The sequence below is a fragment of the Cherax quadricarinatus genome, chromosome 24, assembly GCF_038502225.1.
Source record: "Cherax quadricarinatus isolate ZL_2023a chromosome 24, ASM3850222v1, whole genome shotgun sequence".
NCBI classification, from domain to species: Eukaryota; Metazoa; Arthropoda; class Malacostraca; order Decapoda; family Parastacidae; genus Cherax; species Cherax quadricarinatus.
The window spans coordinates 16,204,661-16,223,527 of record NC_091315.1 but is presented as its reverse complement, the minus strand read 5'-3'; the positions used below and the strand labels follow the sequence as shown (position 1 = coordinate 16,223,527).

General features: G+C 45.8%; 1 protein-coding gene across 1 annotated transcript in view; it reads left to right on the top strand.

Moving 5' to 3' along the window:
• The window catches only part of LOC128690839 (neuromedin-K receptor), a 284,333-nt gene that overhangs the window by 263,258 nt on the left and 2,208 nt on the right, over window positions 1–18,867 (top strand). Inside the window, exons 6-7 of the mRNA XM_070088495.1 lie at window positions 4,384–4,475; window positions 17,087–17,192. Of these exons, the coding sequence (XP_069944596.1) occupies window positions 4,384–4,475; window positions 17,087–17,192 (198 nt within the window). The remainder of the gene's footprint in view (window positions 1–4,383; window positions 4,476–17,086; window positions 17,193–18,867) is intronic.

The window sequence follows — 18,867 nt, the reverse complement described above, 5'->3', positions numbered from 1 at the left end:
GCACTAGTGTCTGTGTAGGTGACACTAGTGTCTGTGTTGGTGACACTAGTGTCTGTGTGGGTGGCACTAGTGTCTGTGTAGGTGACACTAGTGTCTGTGTGGGTGGCACTAGTGTCTGTGTGGGTGACACTAGTGTCTGTATAGGTGACACTAATGTCTGTTTTGGGTGGCACTAGTGTCTGTGTAGGTGACACTAGTGTCTGTGTAGGTGACACTAGTGTCTGTATTGGTGACACTAGTGTCTGTGTGGGTGGCACTAGTGTCTGTGTAGGTGACACTAGTGTCTGTGTGGGTGGCACTAGTGTCTGTGTAGGTGACACTAGTGTCTGTGTAGGTGACACTAATGTCCGTTTTGGGTGGCACTAGTGTCTATGTAGGTGACACTAGTGTCTGCGTAGGTGACACTAGTGTCTGTGTAGGTGGCATTAGTGTCTGTGTGGGTGGCACTAGTATCTGTGTGGGTGGCACTAGTGTCTGTGTAGGTGACACTAGTGTCTGTGTAGGTGACACTAGTGTCTGTGTGGGTGGCAATAGTGCTTGTGTGGGTAACACTAGTGTCTCTGTATGTGACACTAGTGTCTGTGTGGGTGGCACTAATGCTTGTGTGGGTGGCACCAGTGCCAAGAGGTTAGTGTTGGAGAAAGGCGAACGTAGGAGAGAAGCGACAGAAAAATCAGAGACCGTGAGAAGGAATTTTGGTGCCCCATTCCTACCTTAATTAAGGTGCCATTATTCCTACCGCAATGAAGGTGGCACTATTCCTGCTTTAATGAGGGTATCACTATTCCTACTTTAATGAGGGTGTCACCATTCCTACTTTAATGAGGGTGGCACTATTGCTACTTCAATGAGTGTGGCACTATTGCTACTTCAGTGAAGGTGGCACGCTTCCTGCTTCAACGAAGGTGGCACTATTCAATTTTTTTATAAAGAAGATGATACCATTCCTTTCTTAATGAAGGAAGTGGCACCATTCCTCAGAAGGGGCAGTTGATAGCAAACGACACACTATCAGTCTAGAGAGCATCATTATGAAAATCTGAGAGAGAGAGAGAGAGAGAGAGAGAGAGAGAGGACAGCGTGAAGCAAGCTTTTATGCCACAAGCCGGGCAGAAAGCAGCAACTTCACTCTGGCTGTACCCTTCTCCAGAACATCACTCCATCTGAGATCATACATACCCAGGATGACTCGAGTATGGAACACATTCGTACAGCATAATGATGTCAACGAGATAAAGTCAGTTGATCAAATGAAAATGCTGGCCCACAGATGGCTCCAACTTCATCCTGTTCCCTTCTTGTATGTCTCATAACAATAAAAATGCTTTCAAATGAGCTGATGTAGGTAACAGCTCTTAGCTTGCCAATAAAGTTAGGAATCCTAAATCCTGTAAATAGCTTGTCAATAAAGCTTGGGATCCTTAACCTTGTCAAACCCTGTGTAAAATAAAAAAAAAAAAAAAAAAAAAGAAAGAGAGAGAGAGAGAGATGTAAGAGGAGATGACAGTAATGACACAGGGATGATAGATCCTGGCTCTGCCTCTCAACTTACCAGTCTTCAGATTCACTCCTTCTTAGCTTCGTGGGCCCTATCGTGCCTGCTCTTAAAACTGTGTATGGAGTCGGCCTCCACCACTCCTTCACCGAGATCGTCCCACTTTCCGACCACTCTGAGGCCGAAGACATGCTTCCTAACATCCCTGTGGCTCATCTGTCTTAACTTCCAGCGGTTTCACCGTTTCCCGTTTCTCGCCTTTAAAACAGCCTATTGACCCTATTCCTCTGTACCCTATCAATTCCCCTGAGTATTTTGTATGTTATCATGTTTCCTTCTATGTCGTTAGTTTCAATTCTATTAGCTTCTCCTCGTAGCTTTTGCTCCTCAGCTCAGGAACAAGAATTGTTGCATACTTCTGCAATTTCTCCAGATTCTTAGCATGCTTTCTCAGGTGCAACTTCCATATTGGTGCTCCGTTATGTAAGATGGGCCTAATGTGTGTTGCACAAAGAACCAATAATGTTGAGATCCCTGAAAGATATTCTTAAACTGCATTTGATAAGTCTTCCTACTTTTCCGCTATAATATGGCTGAGCATATCATGGGGTATTATTCAGATCAGTGAGGCACACTTAATACTACAAAATATAACCATGTCAAGAAAATTATCTTATACCAATTTAAAGAAGAGGATCTTAATTTTGATTCCCTACTGAAGACTCGTAGTCAACTAAATTAAAATAAAAATAAAATTATTATTGAGGAATAAAGTCTTTGGTGGCTGGACCAATTCACAGTTAATCCCAAATTCAAGGAGAAAGCTTTCCGTGTTTCATTGTCTCATTGCTTTTATTACTGAGGTCTTGACGTCAGTAGCAAGACGTTGATCTTGCCAGTATTGACACAAAAGAAGCTTACCTCTCCTTTGACGAGTGAGCAGAGATCTGTGAGATCTGAGATCTGTGCCGACATGGAGGAGGAGAGACTTGAGGAGACTGGGAGGATGAGAGACATTGAAAAGAGAAATGGAAGAGAAACTTGAAGGGATGGATAGAGAAAAGAAAGTTGACAGATGAGTGAGATTACGGCTCAGGTGTTGCAGGGATGTTGATTAATGAATGTGGAACATGAGCGTCGTTGAGAGCTTGGATGCCCTCGCTGGCAGGTTCGTAGTGAACATTGCATGACAGATAGTGCAGCAATGCGTGCAGATATTGCAAATTTCTTAGGCATGCATCAAAAATACCTTTATTTCCAAAATAGAAATTAAAACGACTTCTGGGTATATATACGGACAGAGATACGCATATATCAGCGTAAATACACTGACATACATCTATGAGTGTGTATACAAGTGTGGAGTCGGTGATGACACTGTCACCAGTATGGACAGTTCCTCGGAGTGGGAAAAGAAGTGAATTACAGTTCTCTAGATAATTAAATAATACAGAGTTCTCCATGACAGACGAACTTGGAAACTGCAAGACAGATAAATGCCATATAATGGAAATTTTAAAGCAGATAAATGCCATTTACTGGAAAATTTAAAGCAGATAAATGCCATTTAATGGAAATGAGAAAAAGTGAACTCAGGCCACATGTGTGATAAAATACTAAAAGTATCAGACAGAAGGATCCAAAACCAATACGTAAAAAAAAAAAAAAAAAATCATCTGGAGACCATTTAAACGAAATTCAGGCTGACATAGGATGTTACACTGACAATCTTCAAAATAACTTTTTTAAATCCATAAGTTGATAAATGTATAAGAGAGAAGTCTGTTGTTAATAAACATTTATCCAAAACTTTCAATACAAAGCAGAAAAACGTCTAAAATACTTCCCAGAGCAAAAATAAAATGATTTAAGGAAAGCCTGATGACATGAAAGCCTGTCAGTCCGGCTGATAACAGGAAAGACTGTCACGCCGGCTGATAAGAAGAAGAGAGGAGACACGATAACCACAAATGTCATAAAAAAAAATGCGAATGAATAGACAAAAAATAGATTTCATAGAATGATCAACAGGAATAACATCAAACAACAGCTGGAAATAATTCTGGAAAAAAAACAAAAGTAGAGGGATACTAGAAAGCTTATCTTTGAAAAAAAAGATTATCTTTGCCAAAAAAAAAAAATGAAAACACACTAGAAAAAAAAAAAGCATACTAGTAATATTATCTTTGAGAGAGAAAAAAAAAAAAAGAAAAAAACAGAATCCGTTGTATATTTGGAATGTCGTAAGCGCTACAAGTATTGAAAATTTATGAAAAATATGAGGAAATAATTACTGAATGTGGGACACCATTGATCTCCTTCTATATTTACAGACAGATAATTTCCTTCAGATAATTACTGGGAGATACGTTCACCATTATGTTGGTGCTCATCTTGAGTCGTAAGTTCTAAACACCAGCTATAAACGAGGCTGTAGTAATTTAACAACACCCTAAACTCTTAAGAGTTAAGTATAGACGACGTTTCGGTCCCTCCACTACCAATATCAAATCACAGCTGTAAAATGATAATGGGTCCCGGACTGACCGAAACGTCGTCTAGCTGCTCTAGCGTTTCCTCTGGAAAGGGTAGGTTATTTAAGAATATTTAGCTCTAGTAGTATTCTTGAACGGCGCCGTAAACATCAGAACAGCAGTGACGTTTGATATTTTAGGTGAGCGGCGGGTAGGCCTGGTAGGCCTAGTCTTGGGCCAACATACATCACTTTCCGATCTATGTCATTCATATTAACAACAAAATATATCAACATTATCATTATTATCACCACAATAATTATTATCAGTGCTGTTGCTCTTATTATTACTTTTCTTGTTGTGTTTGCAATCATTACTGTCCTTGCTGCAGCTGTATCTTATCATCACGTACAGTGCAGAGTTCCACCAAGGCGAGTTTCAGAGGTAAGACAGCCAAGCACCGAGACGCTGACACATTAGAACTACGTCAGCTGCAAGACGCACAGGTGAGTGAACCAGCGTAGTGATGGTGTGTGGGGTGAGTGTGGGGTGTGTGTGTGGGGTGTTGGTGCGGGGTGAGTGTGGGGTGTATGTGTGGGTTGTATGGGTGGGGTGTGGGGAGAGTGTGGGATGAGTGCAGGGTGTATGTGGGGGGTGAGTGTGGGGTGTATGTGTGGGGTGAGTGTGGGGTGTATGTGTGGGGTGTATGGGTGGGGTGTCTGTGGGGTGTTGGTGCGGGGTGAGTGTGGGGTGTATGTGTGGGGTGTTGGTGCGGGGTGAGTGTGGGGTGTATGTGTGGGGTGTATGGGTGGTGTGTGGGGAGAGTGTGGGATGAGTGCAGGATGTATGTGGGGGGTGAGTGTGGGGTGTATGTGTGGGTTGTATGGGTGGGGTGTGGGGAGAGTGTGGGATGAGTGCAGGGTGTATGTGGGGGGTGAGTGTGGGGTGTATGTGTGGGGTGAGTGTGGGATGTATGTGTGGGGTGTTGGTGCGGGGTGAGTGTGGGGTGTATGTGTGGGATGTATGGGTGGGGTCTGTGTGGGGTGTTGGTGCGGGGTGAATGTGGGGTGTATGTGTGGGGTGTTGGTGCGGGGTGAGTGTGGGGTGTATGTGTGTGGTGTATGGGTGGGGTGTGGGGAGAGTGTGGGATGAGTGCAGGGTGTATGTGGGGAGTGAGTGTGGGGGTGTATGTGTGGGGTGAGTGTGGGGTGTATGTGTGGGGTGAGTGTGGGGTGTATGTGTGGGGTGATTGTGGGGGTGTATGTGTGGGGTGAGTATGGGGTGTATGTGTGGGGTGAGTGTGGGGTGTATATGTGGGGTGTTGGTGCGGGGTGAGTGTAAGGTGTATGTGTGCGGTGTATGGGTGGGGTGTGTGTGGGGTGTTGGTGTGGGGTGAGTGTGGGGTGTATGTGTGGGGTGTTGGTGCGGGGTGAGTGTGGGGTGTATGTGTGGGGAGTATGGGTGGGGTGTGGGGAGAGAGTGGGATGAGTGCAGGGTGTATGTGGGGGGTGAGTGTGGGGTGTATGTGTGGGGTGAGTGTGGGATGTATGTGTGGGGTGAGTTTGGGGGTGTATGTGTGGGGTGAGTGTGGGAGTGTATGTGTGGGGTGAGTGTGGGGGTGTATGTGTGGGGTGAGTGTGGGGGTGTATGTGTGGGGTGAGTGTGGGGGTATATGTGTGGGGTGAGTGTGGGGGTGTATGTGTGGGATGAGTGTGGGGTGTATGTGTGGGGTGAGTGTGGGGTGTACGTGTGGGGTGAGTGTGGGGGTGTATGTGTGGGGTGAGTGTGGGGTGTATGTGTGGGGTGAGTGTGGGGTGTATATGTGGGGTGAGTGTGGGGGTGCATGTGTGGGGTGAGTGTGGGGGTGTATGTGTGGGGTGAGTGTGGGGTGTATGTGTGGGGTGAGTGTGGGGGTGTATGTGTGGGGTGAGTGTGGGGGTGTATGTGTGGGGTGAGTGTGGGGTGTATGTGTGGGGTGAGTGTGGGGGTGTATGTGGGGGGTGAGTGTGGGGGTGTATGTGTGGTGTGAGTGTTGGGTGTATGTGTGGGGAGAGTGTGGGGTGTATGTATGGGGTCAGTGTGTTGTGTATGTGTGAGGTGAGAGTGGGGGTGTATCTGGGGGTGAGTGTGGGGTGTATGTGTGGGGTGAGTGTGAGGGTGTATGTGGGGGTGAATGTGGGAGTGCATGTGGGGGCGAGTGTGTGGTGTATGTGTGAGGTGAGTGTGGGGGTGTATGTGTGAGTGTGTGGCTGTATGTGTTAGTGAGTGTGTGGGTGTTTGTGTGGGTGAGTGTTTGGGTGTATGTATGGGTTAGTGTGTGGGTGTATGTGTGGGTGTGTGAATGTATTGGTGAGTGTGTGGGTGCATGTGTGGGTGAGTGTGTGGGTGTATGTGTGAGTGAGTGTATGGGTGTATGTATGGGTGAGTGTGTGGGTGTATGTGTGGGTGAGTGTGTGGGCGAATGTGTGGGTGAGTGTGTGGGTGTATGTGTGGGTGAGTGTGTATGAGTATGTATGGGTGAGTGTGTGGGTGTATGTGTGGGTGAGTGTGTGGGTGTATGTGTGGATGAGTGTGTGTGTGAATGTGTGGGTGAGTGTATGGGTGTATGTGTGGGTGAGTGTGTGTGTGTATATGTGGGTGAGCGTATGGGTGTATGTGTGGATGAGTGTATGTGTATATGTGGGTGAGCGTATGGGTGTATGTGTGGGTGAGTGTATGGGTGTATGTGTGGGTGAGTGTATGGGTGTATGTGTGGGTGAGTGTATGGGTGTATTGGTGGGTGAGTGTATGGGTGTATGTATGGGTGAGTGTGTAGGTGTTTGTGTGGGTGAGTGTGTGGGCGTATGTGTGTATGTGTATGTATGGGTGAGTGTGGGAATGTATGTGAGGGTGAGTGTATGGGTGTATGTGTGGGTGAGTGTGTGGGTGTATGTGTGGGTGAGTGTGCGAGTGTATGTGTGGGTGTGTGGGTGTATGTGTGGGTGAGTGTGTGGGTGTATGTATGGGTGAGTGTGTGGGTGTATGTGTGGGTGAGTGTGTGGGTGTATGTGTGGGTGAGTGTGTGTGTGTGTGTATGTGTGGGTGAGTATATGGGTGTATGTGTGGGTGAGTGTGTGTGTGTGTATATGTGGGTGAGCGTATGGGTGTATGTGTGGGTGAGTGTATTGGTGTATGTGTGGGTGAGCGTATGGGTGTATGTGTGGGTGAGTGTGTGTATGTGTATATGTGGGTGAACGTGTGGGTGTATGTGTGGGTGAGTGTATTGGTGTATGTGTGGGTGAGTGTGTGTGTGTATATGTGGGTGAGCGTATGGGTGTATGTGTGCGTGAGTGTATGGGTGTATGTGTGGGTGAGTGTATGGGTGTATGTGTGGGTGAGTGTATGGGTGTATGTGTGGGTGAGTGTATGGGTGTATATGTGGGTGAGTGTATGGGTGTATGGGTGGGTGAGTGTATGGGTGTATGTGTGGGGGAGTGTATTTATGTATGAGTGGGTGAGTGAATGGGTGTATGTGTGGGTGAGTGCATGGGTGTATGTGTGGGTGAGTGTGTGGGTTTATGTGTGGGTGAGTGTGTGGGTGTATGTATGGGTGAGTGTGTGGGTGAATGTGTGGGTGAGTGTATGGGTGTATGTGTGGGTGAGTGTGTGGGTTTATGTGTGGGTGAGTGTGTGGGTGTATGTATGGGTGAGTGTGTGGGTGTATGTATGGGTGAGTGTGTGGGTGTATGTGTGGGTGAGTGTGTGTGTGTGTGTATGTGTGGGTGAGTGTATGGGTGTATGTGTGGGTGAGTGTGTGTGTGTATATGTGGGTGAGCGTATGGGTGTCTGTGTGGGTGAGTGTGTGTGTATATATGTGGGTGAGCGTATGGGTGTATGTGTGGGTGAGTGTATGGGTGTATGTGTGGGCGAGTGTATTGGTGTATGTGTGGGTGAGTGTATCTGTGTATGTGTGGGTGAGTGTGTGTGTGTATATGTGGGTGAGCGTATGGGTGTATGTGTGGGTGAGTGTATTGGTGTATGTGTGGGTGAGCGTATGGGTGTATGTGTGGGTGAGTGTGTGTCTGTGTATATGTGGGTGAGCGTGTGGGTGTATGTGTGGGTGAGTGTATGGGTGTATGTGTGGGTGAGTGTGTGTGTGTATATGTGGGTGAGCGTATGGGTGTATGTGTGGGTGAGTGTATGTGTGGGTGAGTGTATGGGTGTATGTGTGAGTGAGTGTATGGGTGTATGGGTGGGTGAGTGTATGGGTGTATGTGTGGGTGAGTGTATGGGTGTATGTGTGGGTGAGTGTATGGGTGTATGGGTGTGTGAGTGTATGGGTGTATGTGTGGGTGAGTGTATTTATGTATGAGTGGGTGAGTGTATGGGTGTATGTGTGGGTGAGTGTATGGGTGTATGTGTGGGTGAGTGTATTTATGTATGAGTGGGTGAGTGTATGGGTGTATGTGTGGGTGAGTGTATGGGTGTATGTGTGGGTGAGTGTATTTATGTATGAGTGGGTGAGTGTATGGGTGTATGTGTGGGTGAGTGTATGGGTATATGTGTGGGTGAGTGTATGGGTGTATGGGTGTGTGAGTGTATGGGTGTATGTGTGGGTGAGTGTATTTATGTATGAGTGGGAGAGTGTATGGGTGTATGTGTGGGTGAGTGTATGGGTGTATGTGTGGGTGAGTGTATTGGTGTATGTGTGGGTGAGTGTATGGGTGTATGTGTGGGTGAGTGTATTGGTGTATGTGTGGGTGAGTGTATGGGTGTATGTGTGGGTGAGTGCATGGGTGTATGGGTGGGTGAGTGTATGGGTGTATGTGTGAGTGAGTGTATGGGTGTATGGGTGCGTGAGTGTATGGGTGTATGTGTGGGTGAGTGTATGGGTGAATGTGTGGGTGAGTGTATGTGTGTATGGGTGGGTGAGTGTATGGGTGTATGGGTGGGTGAGTGTATGGGTGTGTGTGTGGGTGAGTGTATGGGTGTATGTGTGGGTGAGTGTATGGGTGTATGTGTGGGTGAGTGTATGGGTGTATGTGTGGGTGAGTGTATGGGTGTATGTTTGGGTGAGTGTATGGGTGTATGAGTGGGTGAGTGTATGGGTGTATGTGTTGGTGAGTGCATGGATGTATGTGTGGGTGAGTGTATGGGTGTATGTGTGGGTGAGTGTATGGGTGGGTGAGTGTATTGGTGTATGTGTGGGTGAGTGTATGGGTGTATGTGTGTGTGAGTGTATGGGTGTATGTGTGGGTGAGTGTATGGGTGTATGTGTGTATGTGTGGGTGAGTGTATGGGTGTATGTGTGTAAGTGTGGGTGAGTGTATGGGTGTATGTGTGGGTGAGTGTATGGGTGTATGTGTGGGTGAGTGTATGGGTGTATGGGTGGGTGAGTGTATGGGTGTATGTGTGGGTGAGTGTATGGGTGTATGTGTGGGTGAGTGTATGGGTGTATGTGTGGGTGAGTGTATGGGTGTATGGGTGGGTGAGTGTATGGGTGTATGTGTGGGTGAGTGTATGGGTGTATGTGTTGGTGAGTGTATGGGTGTATGTGTGGGTGAGTGTATGGGTGTATGTGTGGGTGAGTGTATGGGTGTATGTGTGGGTGAGTGTATGGTTGTATGTGTGGGTGAGTGTATGGTTGTATGTGTGGGTGAGTGTATGTTTGTATGGGTGGGTGAGTGTATGGTTGTATGTGTGGGTGAGTGTATGGTTGTATGTGTGGGTGAGTGTATGGTGTATGGGTGGGTGAGTGTATGGTTGTATGTGTGGGTGAGTGTATGGTTGTATGTGTGGGTGAGTGTATGGTTGTATGGGTGGTGTATGGTGAGTGTATGGGTTGTATGTGTGGGTGAGTGTATGGTTGTATGTGTGGGTGAGTGTATGGTTGTATGGGTGGGTGTGTGTATGGTTGTATGGGTGGGTGAGTGTATGGTTGTGTGTGTGGGTGAGTGTATGGTTGTATGTGTGGGTGAGTGTATGGGTGTATGTGTGGGTGAGTGTATGGTTGTGTGTGTGGGTGAGTGTATTGTTGTATGTGTGGGTGAGTGTATGGTTGTGTGTGTGGGTGAGTGTATGGTTGTATGTGTGGGTGAGTGTATGGTTGTGTGTGTGGGTGAGTGTATGGTTGTATGTGTGGGTGAGTGTATGGTTGTATGGGTGGGTGAGTGTATGGTTGTATGTGTGGGTGAGTGTATGGTTGTGTGTGGGTGAGTGTATGGTTGTACATGTGGGTGAGTGTATGGTTGTGTGTGTGGGTGAGTGTATGGTTGTATGGGTGGGTGAGTGTATGGTTGTATGTGTGGGTGAGTGTATGGTTGTATGGGTGGGTGAGTGTATGGTTGTATGTGTGGGTGAGTGTATGGTTGTGTGTGTGGGTGAGTGTATGGTTGTATGTGTGGGTGAGTGTATGGTTGTGTGTGTGGGTGAGTGTATGGTTGTATGTGAGGGTGAGTGTATGGCTGTGTGTGTGGGTGAGTGTATGGTTGTATGTGTGTGTGAGTGTATGTTTGTATGTGTGGGTGAGTGTATGGTTGTATGTGTGGGTGAGTGTATGGTTGGATGTGTGGGTGAGTGTATGGTTATATGTGTGGGTGAGTATATGGTTGTATGGGTGGGTGAGTGTATGGTTGTATGTGTGGGTGAGTGTATGGTTGTGTGTGTGGGTGAGTGTATGGTTGTATGTGTGGGTGAGTGTATGGTGTATGGGTGGGTGAGTGTATGGTTGTATGTGTGGGTGAGTGTATGGTTGTATGTGTGGGTGAGTGTATGGTTGTATGGGTGGGTGAGTGTATGGTTGTATGTGTGGGTGAGTGTATGGTTGTATGTGTGGGTGAGTGTATGGTTGTATGTGTGGGTGAGTGTATGGTTGTATGGGTGGGTGAGTGTATGGTTGTGTGTGTGGGTGAGTGTATGGTTGTATGTGTGGGTGAGTGTATGGGTGTATGTGTGGGTGAGTGTATGGTTGTATGTGTGGGTGAGTGTATGGTTGTGTGTGTGGGTGAGTGTATGGTTGTATGTGTGGGTGAGTGTATGGTTGTGTGTGTGGGTGAGTGTATGGTTGTATGTGTGGGTGAGTGTATGGTTGTGTGTGTGGGTGAGTGTATGGTTGTATGTGTGGGTGAGTGTATGGTTGTATGTGTGGGTGAGTGTATGGTTGTATGTGTGGGTGAGTGTATGGTTGTGTGTGGGTGAGTGTATGGTTGTATGGGTGGGTGAGTGTATGGTTGTATGTGTGGGTGAGTGTATGGTTGTATGGGTGGGTGAGTGTATGGTTGTATGTGTGGGTGAGTGTATGGTTGTGTGTGTGGGTGAGTGTATGGTTGTATGTGTGGGTGAGTGTATGGTTGTGTGTGTGGGTGAGTGTATGGTTGTATGTGTGGGTGAGTGTATGTTTGTATGTGTGGGTGAGTGTATGGTTGTATGTGTGGGTGAGTGTATGGTTGCATGTGTGGGTGAGTGTATGGTTATATGTGTGGGTGAGTATATGGTTGTATGGGTGGGTGAGTGTATGGTTGTATGTGTGGGTGAGTGTATGGTTGTGTGTGTGGGTGAGTGTATGGTTGTATGTGTGGGTGAGTGTATGATTGTGTGTGTGGGTGAGTGTATGGTTGTATGGGTGGGTGAGTGTATGGTTGTATGTGTGGGTGAGTGTATGGTTGTATGGGTGGGTGAGTGTATGGTTGTATGTGTGGGTGAGTGTATGGTTGTGTGTGTGGGTGAGTGTATGGTTGTATGTGTGGATGAGTGTATGGTTGTGTGTGTGGGTGAGTGTATGGTTGTATGTGTGTGTGAGTGTATGGTTGTGTGTGTGGGTGAGTGTATGGTTGTATGTGTGGGTGAGTGTATGGTTGTGTGTGTGGGTGAGTGTATGGTTGTATGTGTGGGTGAGTGTATGGGTGTATGTGTGGGTGAGTGTATGGTTGTATGTGTGGGTGAGTGTATGGTTGTATGTGTGGGTGAGTGTATGGTTGTGTGTGTGGGTGAGTGTATGGTTGTATGTGTGGGTGAGTGTATGGTTGTATGGGTGGGTGAGTGTATGGTTGTATGTGTAGGTGAATGTATGGTTGTGTGTGTGGGTGAGTGTATGGTTGTATGTGTGGGTGAGTGTATGGTTGTATGGGTGGGTGAGTGTATGGTTGTATGTGTAGGTGAATGTATGGTTGTATGTGTTGGCGAGTGTATGGTTGTATGGGTGGGTGAGTGTATGGTTGTATGTGTGGGTGAGTGTATGGTTGTATGTGTGGGTGAGTGTATGGGTGTATGTGTTGGTGAGTGGATGGGTGTATGGGTGGGTGAGTGTATGGTTGTATGTGTGTGTGAGTGTATGGGTGTATGGGTGCGTGAGTGTATGGGTGTATGTGTGGGTGAGTGTATGGGTGAATGTGTGGGTGAGTGTATGGGTGTATGGGTGGGTGAGTGTATGGGTGTATGGGTGGGTGAGTGTATGGGTGTGTGTGTGGGTGAGTGTATGGGTGTATGTGTGGGTGAGTGTATGGGTGTATGTGTGGGTGAGTGTATGGGTGTATGGGTGTATGTGTGGGTGAGTGTATGGGTGTATGTTTGGGTGAGTGTATGGGTGTATGGGTGGGTGAGTGTATGGGTGTATGTGTTGGTGAGTGCATGGATGTATGTGTGGGTGAGTGTATGGGTGTATGTGTGGGTGAGTGTATGTGTGGGTTGAGTGTATGGGTGTATGGGTGGGTGAGTGTATTGGTGTATGTGTGGGTGAGTGTATGGGTGTATGTGTGTGTGAGTGTATGGGTGTATGTGTGGGTGAGTGTATGGGTGTATGTGGGTGTATGTGTGGGTGGGTGAGTGTATGGGTGTATGTGTGGGTGAGTGTATGGTGTGGTGTGGGTGAGTGTATGGGTGTATGTGTGGGTGAGTGTATGGGTGTATGTGTGGGTGAGTGTATGGGTGTATGGGTGGGTGAGTGTATGGGTGTATGTGTGGGTGAGTGTATGGGTGTATGTGTGGGTGAGTGTATGGGTGTATGTGTGGGTGAGTGTATGGGTGTATGTGTGGGTGAGTGTATGGGTGTATGTGTGGGTGAGTGTATGGTTGTATGTGTGGGTGAGTGTATGGTTGTATGTGTGGGTGAGTGTATGGTTGTATGTGTGGGTGAGTGTATGGTTGTATGTGTGGGTGAGTGTATGGTTGTATGTGTGGGTGAGTGTATGGTTGTATGTGTGGGTGAGTGTATGGTTGTATGTGTGGGTGAGTGTATGGTTGTATGTGTGGGTGAGTGTATGGTTGTATGTGTGGGTGAGTGTATGGTTGTATGTGTGGGTGAGTGTATGGTTGTATGTGTGGGTGAGTGTATGGTTGTATGGGTGGGTGAGTGTATGGTTGTATGTGTGGGTGAGTGTATGGTTGTATGTGTGGGTGAGTGTATGGTTGTATGTGTGGGTGAGTGTATGGTTGTATGTGTGGGTGAGTGTATGGTTGTATGTGTGGGTGAGTGTATGGTTGTATGTGTGGGTGAGTGTATGGTTGTATGTGTGGGTGAGTGTATGGTTGTATGTGTGGTGTGAGTGTATGGTTGTATGTGTGGGTGTGAGTGTATGGTTGTATGTGTGGGTGAGTGTATGGTTGTTGTGAGTGTGTGTGGGTGTGTGTGTGGTTGTGTGTGTGTGGGTGAGTGTATGGTTGTATGTGTGGGTGAGTGTATGGTTGTTTGTGTGGGTGAGTGTATGTGTATGGTTGTGTATGTGTGGGTGAGTGTATGGTTGTATGTGTGGGTGAGTGTATGGTTGTATGTGTGGGTGAGTGTATGGTTGTATGTGTGGGTGAGTGTATGGTTGTATGTGTGGGTGAGTGTATGGTTGTATGTGTGGGTGAGTGTATGGTTGTATGTGTGGGTGAGTGTATGGTTGTATGTGTGGGTGAGTGTATGGTTGTGTGTGTGGGTGAGTGTATGGTTGTATGTGTGGGTGAGTGTATGGTTGTATGTGTGGGTGAGTGTATGGTTGTATGTGTGGGTGAGTGTATGGTTGTATGTGTGGGTGAGTGTATGGTTGTATGTGTGGGTGAGTGTATGGTTGTATGTGTGGGTGAGTGTATGGTTGTATGTGTGGGTGAGTGTATGGTTGTATGTGTGGGTGAGTGTATGGTTGTGAGTGTGTGAGTGTATGGTTGTATGTGTGGGTGATGTATGGTTGTATGTGTGGGTGAGTGTATGGTTGTATGTGTGGGTGAGTGTATGGTTGTATGTGTGGGTGAGTGTATGGTTGTGTGTGTGGGTGAGTGTATGTATGTTGTATGTGTGGGTGAGTGTATGGTTGTATGTGTGGGTGAGTGTATGGTTGTATGTGTGGGTGAGTGTATGGTTGTATGTGTGGGTGAGTGTATGGTTGTATGTGTGGGTGAGTGTATGGTTGTATGTGTGGGTGAGTGTATGGTTGTATGTGTGGGTGAGTGTATGGTTGTATGTGTGGGTGAGTGTATGGTTGTATGTGTGGGTGAGTGTATGGTTGTATGTGTGGGTGAGTGTATGGTTGTATGTGTGGGTGAGTGTATGGTTGTATGTGTGGGTGAGTGTATGGTTGTATGTGTGGGTGAGTGTATGGTTGTATGTGTGGGTGAGTGTATGGTTGTATGTGTGGGTGAGTGTATGGTTGTATGTGTGGGTGAGTGTATGGTTGTATGTGTGGGGTGAGTGTATGGTTGTATGTGTGGGTGAGTGTATGGTTGTATGTGTGGGTGAGTGTATGGTTGTATGTGTGGGTGAGTGTATGGTTGTATGTGTGGGTGAGTGTATGGTTGTATGTGTGGGTGAGTGTATGGTTGTATGTGTGGGTGAGTGTATGGTTGTATGTGTGGGTGAGTGTATGGTTGTATGTGTGGGTGAGTGTATGGTTGTATGTGTGGGTGAGTGTATGGTTGTATGTGTGGGTGAGTGTATGGTTGTATGTGTGGGTGAGTGTATGGTTGTATGTGTGGGTGAGTGTATGGTTGTATGTGTGGGTGAGTGTATGGTTGTATGTGTGGGTGAGTGTATGGTTGTATGTGTGGGTGAGTGTATGGTTGTATGTGTGGGTGAGTGTATGGTTGTATGTGTGGGTGAGTGTATGGTTGTATGTGTGGGTGAGTGTATGGTTGTATGTATGGGTGAGTGTATGGTTGTATGTGTGGGTGAGTGTATGGTTGTATGTGTGGGTGAGTGTATGGTTGTATGTGTGGGTGAGTGTATGGTTGTATGTGTGGGTGAGTGTATGGTTGTATGTGTGGGTGAGTGTATGGTTGTATGTGTGGGTGAGTGTATGGTTGTATGTATGGGTGAGTGTATGGTTGTATGTATGGGTGAGTGTATGGTTGTATGTATGGGTGAGTGTATGGTTGTATGTGTGGGTGAGTGTATGGTTGTATGTGTGGGTGAGTGTATGGTTGTATGTGTGGGTGAGTGTATGGTTGTATGTATGGGTGAGTGTATGGTTGTATGTGTGGGTGAGTGTATGGTTGTATGTGTGGGTGAGTGTATGGTTGTATGTGTGGGTGAGTGTATGGTTGTATGTGTGGGTGAGTGTATGGTTGTATGTATGGGTTATCTCGGTCAGTGTGACTGTCTTTAAGTACGATATTTCTTCATTATTTTACCGTGTGTGTGAGGTTCCTTGATGACAGTGACGGTCTCTTAATCCAATGAACAGAGTCACCTTCTCTGTCTTGGTTTCGAACCTGATCACCTTCTATTTCCCAGGTCCTATGTTGCCCTAACGGGTTTTACTCTCCCTATGTAATAATTTTTTTAATATTATTGTTATTACAATAATACCAATAATAAAAATTATAGAAATAATAGTAATAATAATAAATAATTATAATTAATAAAAATTGTAATACTAAATAATAATAATAATTAATTATAATAATAATAATAATAATAATAATAATAATAATAATAATAATAATAATAATAATAATAATAATGTACTACCTTCTCTGGGTTCCCATGTCATCAGTCTTCAACTATTAATAAATAATAATATTGTTTATTGAGTCACCACTTTTATTTTCTAAACTTTAAAAGAAAAATCATGTCCTCTTAATATCTTTGTTGACGTCGAAGTGAAATCTTCATCCACAATTTTTGTTTTATTTTAAGACGCAGTTGCCATATCTCTCTCTCTCCTGTCATCCTACCTGGGCATTTATTGTGCCATATATTTCTTCGTGACTCATCTGGTCAATCTTGGAGGCATTCTGCAGCATTTATCTGTTTTTTTCTTTTTTTTTTTTTACTTTTCCGTAGCTCTGGATGTCACACTATATCCACTGTTTTCATTGTTTTTTTATTCTGTTGGCTACGGCTCGTCTAACATTGTTTTACGATTAGTATATTTCATGGTTTTTATATAGTTTAAGAGTACAGTAAACGAGGTTAAAACCTGTGAACTTGTGTGAGCTTCCAGTAATGCTGTTTGATTGTTATTGTTTCTAAAGTTTTCTTTCTGTCTGATTACACACTCTAAACGTATAATTAGTCCACATTTTGGAGAGAAAGCTAAAGTCGACGTTTCTCTCTACCGAAACGTCGCCTCATACTGTTTCCCCATTACATTAATCTACATTAAATTTCATCTTCTATCTAACATTTTCTTTAACTTATCAAAATCTTCTAAAAGCAATGACAGTAATTTCTGGATTGCTAAGTTGCAAATTTTTTTTTAATCATATATAAACATGCTCATATAGCTCTGTATTTCTTCAGGAAAAATCATTTAACTTAATTAGAAATACCGGTGAATTAACTGATACTTATGGGACCCCACTGAATACATTTTCCAATGAAGAAATATTTCAATTAGCCAGTACTTTGATACAAAGCTCTCAGCCATATTAAAAAAATGTTTTTACTCTTCTAATCTTCTGCAGTTTCCAGATTGGATGAAAGCTTCACTAAAGGTGAAGGATTTCTTCTAAATTTAGGGGAACTATGTTAGAATCCAAGAATATTTGCTGCACATCAATTTGCTGATTGAAAACCGTGAAGTTTTCTTTTTTTTTTTTTTTTTGCCTTCCTGTTGCTTTCTCAACTTTCCTTTGATTACCCTTTCCAGGGTGATTAATTTATCCACAAGGGCTGAATGCTTCACACAAAGCAGTTTAATCTACATTGTTTTCTCTCTAACAGCTGCCGCCGCGAGCAACACGCGAGGAATCTCCAGGAGTGCGTAGCAGCAGACTCTCCCCGCCACGACCCAAGTTTCCTGCTATTCACTCAAAGAAAGGAAAGTTGGGTAAATATTCCAGCATCACCTGCAGTTCACCCTCGACGTCAGGTGACACTAGTGTCTTGCACTAGGATCATGCCAGTGTCATGTGTGATGTCTTGGCCTAGGATCATGCCAGTGTCATGTGTGATGTCTTGGGCTAGGATCATGCCAGTGTCATGAGTGATGTCTTGGCCTTGGATCATGCCAGTGTCATGAGTGATGTCTTGGTCTTGGATCATGCCAGTGTCATGAGTGATGTCTTGGTCTTGGATCATGCCAGTGTCATGTATGATGTCTTGGCCTTGGATCATGCCAGTGTCATGTATGATGTCTTGGCCTTGGATCATGCCAGTATCATGTATGATGTCTTGGGCTAGGATCATGCCAGTGTCATGAGTGATGTCTTGGCCTTGGATCATGCAAGTGTCATGAGTGATGTCTTGGTCTTGGATCATGCCAGTGTCATGAGTGATGTCTTGGTCTTGAATCATGCCAGTGTAATGAGTGATGTCTTGGCCTTGGATCATGCCAGTGTCATGAGTGATGTCTTGGCCTTGGATCATGCCAGTGTCATGTGTGATGTCTTGGCCTTGGATCATGCCAGTGTCATGAGTGATGTCTTGGCCTTGGATCATGCCAGTGTCATGAGTGATGTCTTGGTCTAGGATCATGTCAGCGTCATGGGTGATGTCTTGGCCTAGGTTCATGCCAGTGCCATGTGTGATGTCTTGGCCTAGGATCATGCCAGTGCCATGTGTGATGTCTTGGCCTAGGATCATGCCAGTATCATGTGTGATGTCTTGGTCTAGGATCATGCCAGTGTCATGAGTGATGTCTTGGCCTTGGATCATGCCAGTGTCATGTGTGATGTCTTGGTCTAGGATCATGCCAGTGTCATGTGTGATGTCTTAGCCTAGGATCATGCCAGTGTCATGTGTGATGTCTTGGCCTAGGATCATGCCAGTGTCATGTGTGATGTCTTGGCCTAGGATCATGCCAGTGTCATGTGTGATGTCTTGGCCTAGGATCATGCCAGTGCCATGTGTGATGTCTTGGCCTAGGATCATGCCAGTGTCATGACTGATGTCTTGGCCTTGGATCATGCCAGTGTCATGAGTGATGTCTTGGCCATGGATCATGCCAGTGTCATGAGTGATGTCTTGGCCTTGGATCATGCCAGTGTCATGTGTGATGTCTTGGTCTAGGATCATGCCAGTGTCATGTGTGATGTCTTGGTCTAGGATCATGCCATTGTCATGTGTGATGTCTTGGCCTAGGATCATGCCAGTGTCAAGAGTGATGTCTTGGCCTTGGATCATGCCAGTGTCATGTGTGATGTCTTGGGCTAGGATCATGCCAGTGCCATGTGTGATGTCTTGGCCTAGGATCATGCCAGTGCCATGTGTGATGTCTTGGCCTAGGATCATGCCAGTATCATGTGTGATGTCTTGGTCTAGGATCATGCCAGTGTCATGTGTGATGTCTTGGCCTAGGATCATGCCAGTGCCATGTGTGATGTCTTGGCCTAGGATCATGCCAGTATCATGTGTGATGTCTTGGTCTAGGATCATGCCAGTGTCATGGGTGATGTCTTGGTCTAGGATCATGCCAGTGTCATGTGTGATGTCTTAGCCTAGGATCATGCCAGTGTCATGTGTGATGTCTTGGCCTAGGATCATGCCAGTATCATGTGTGATGT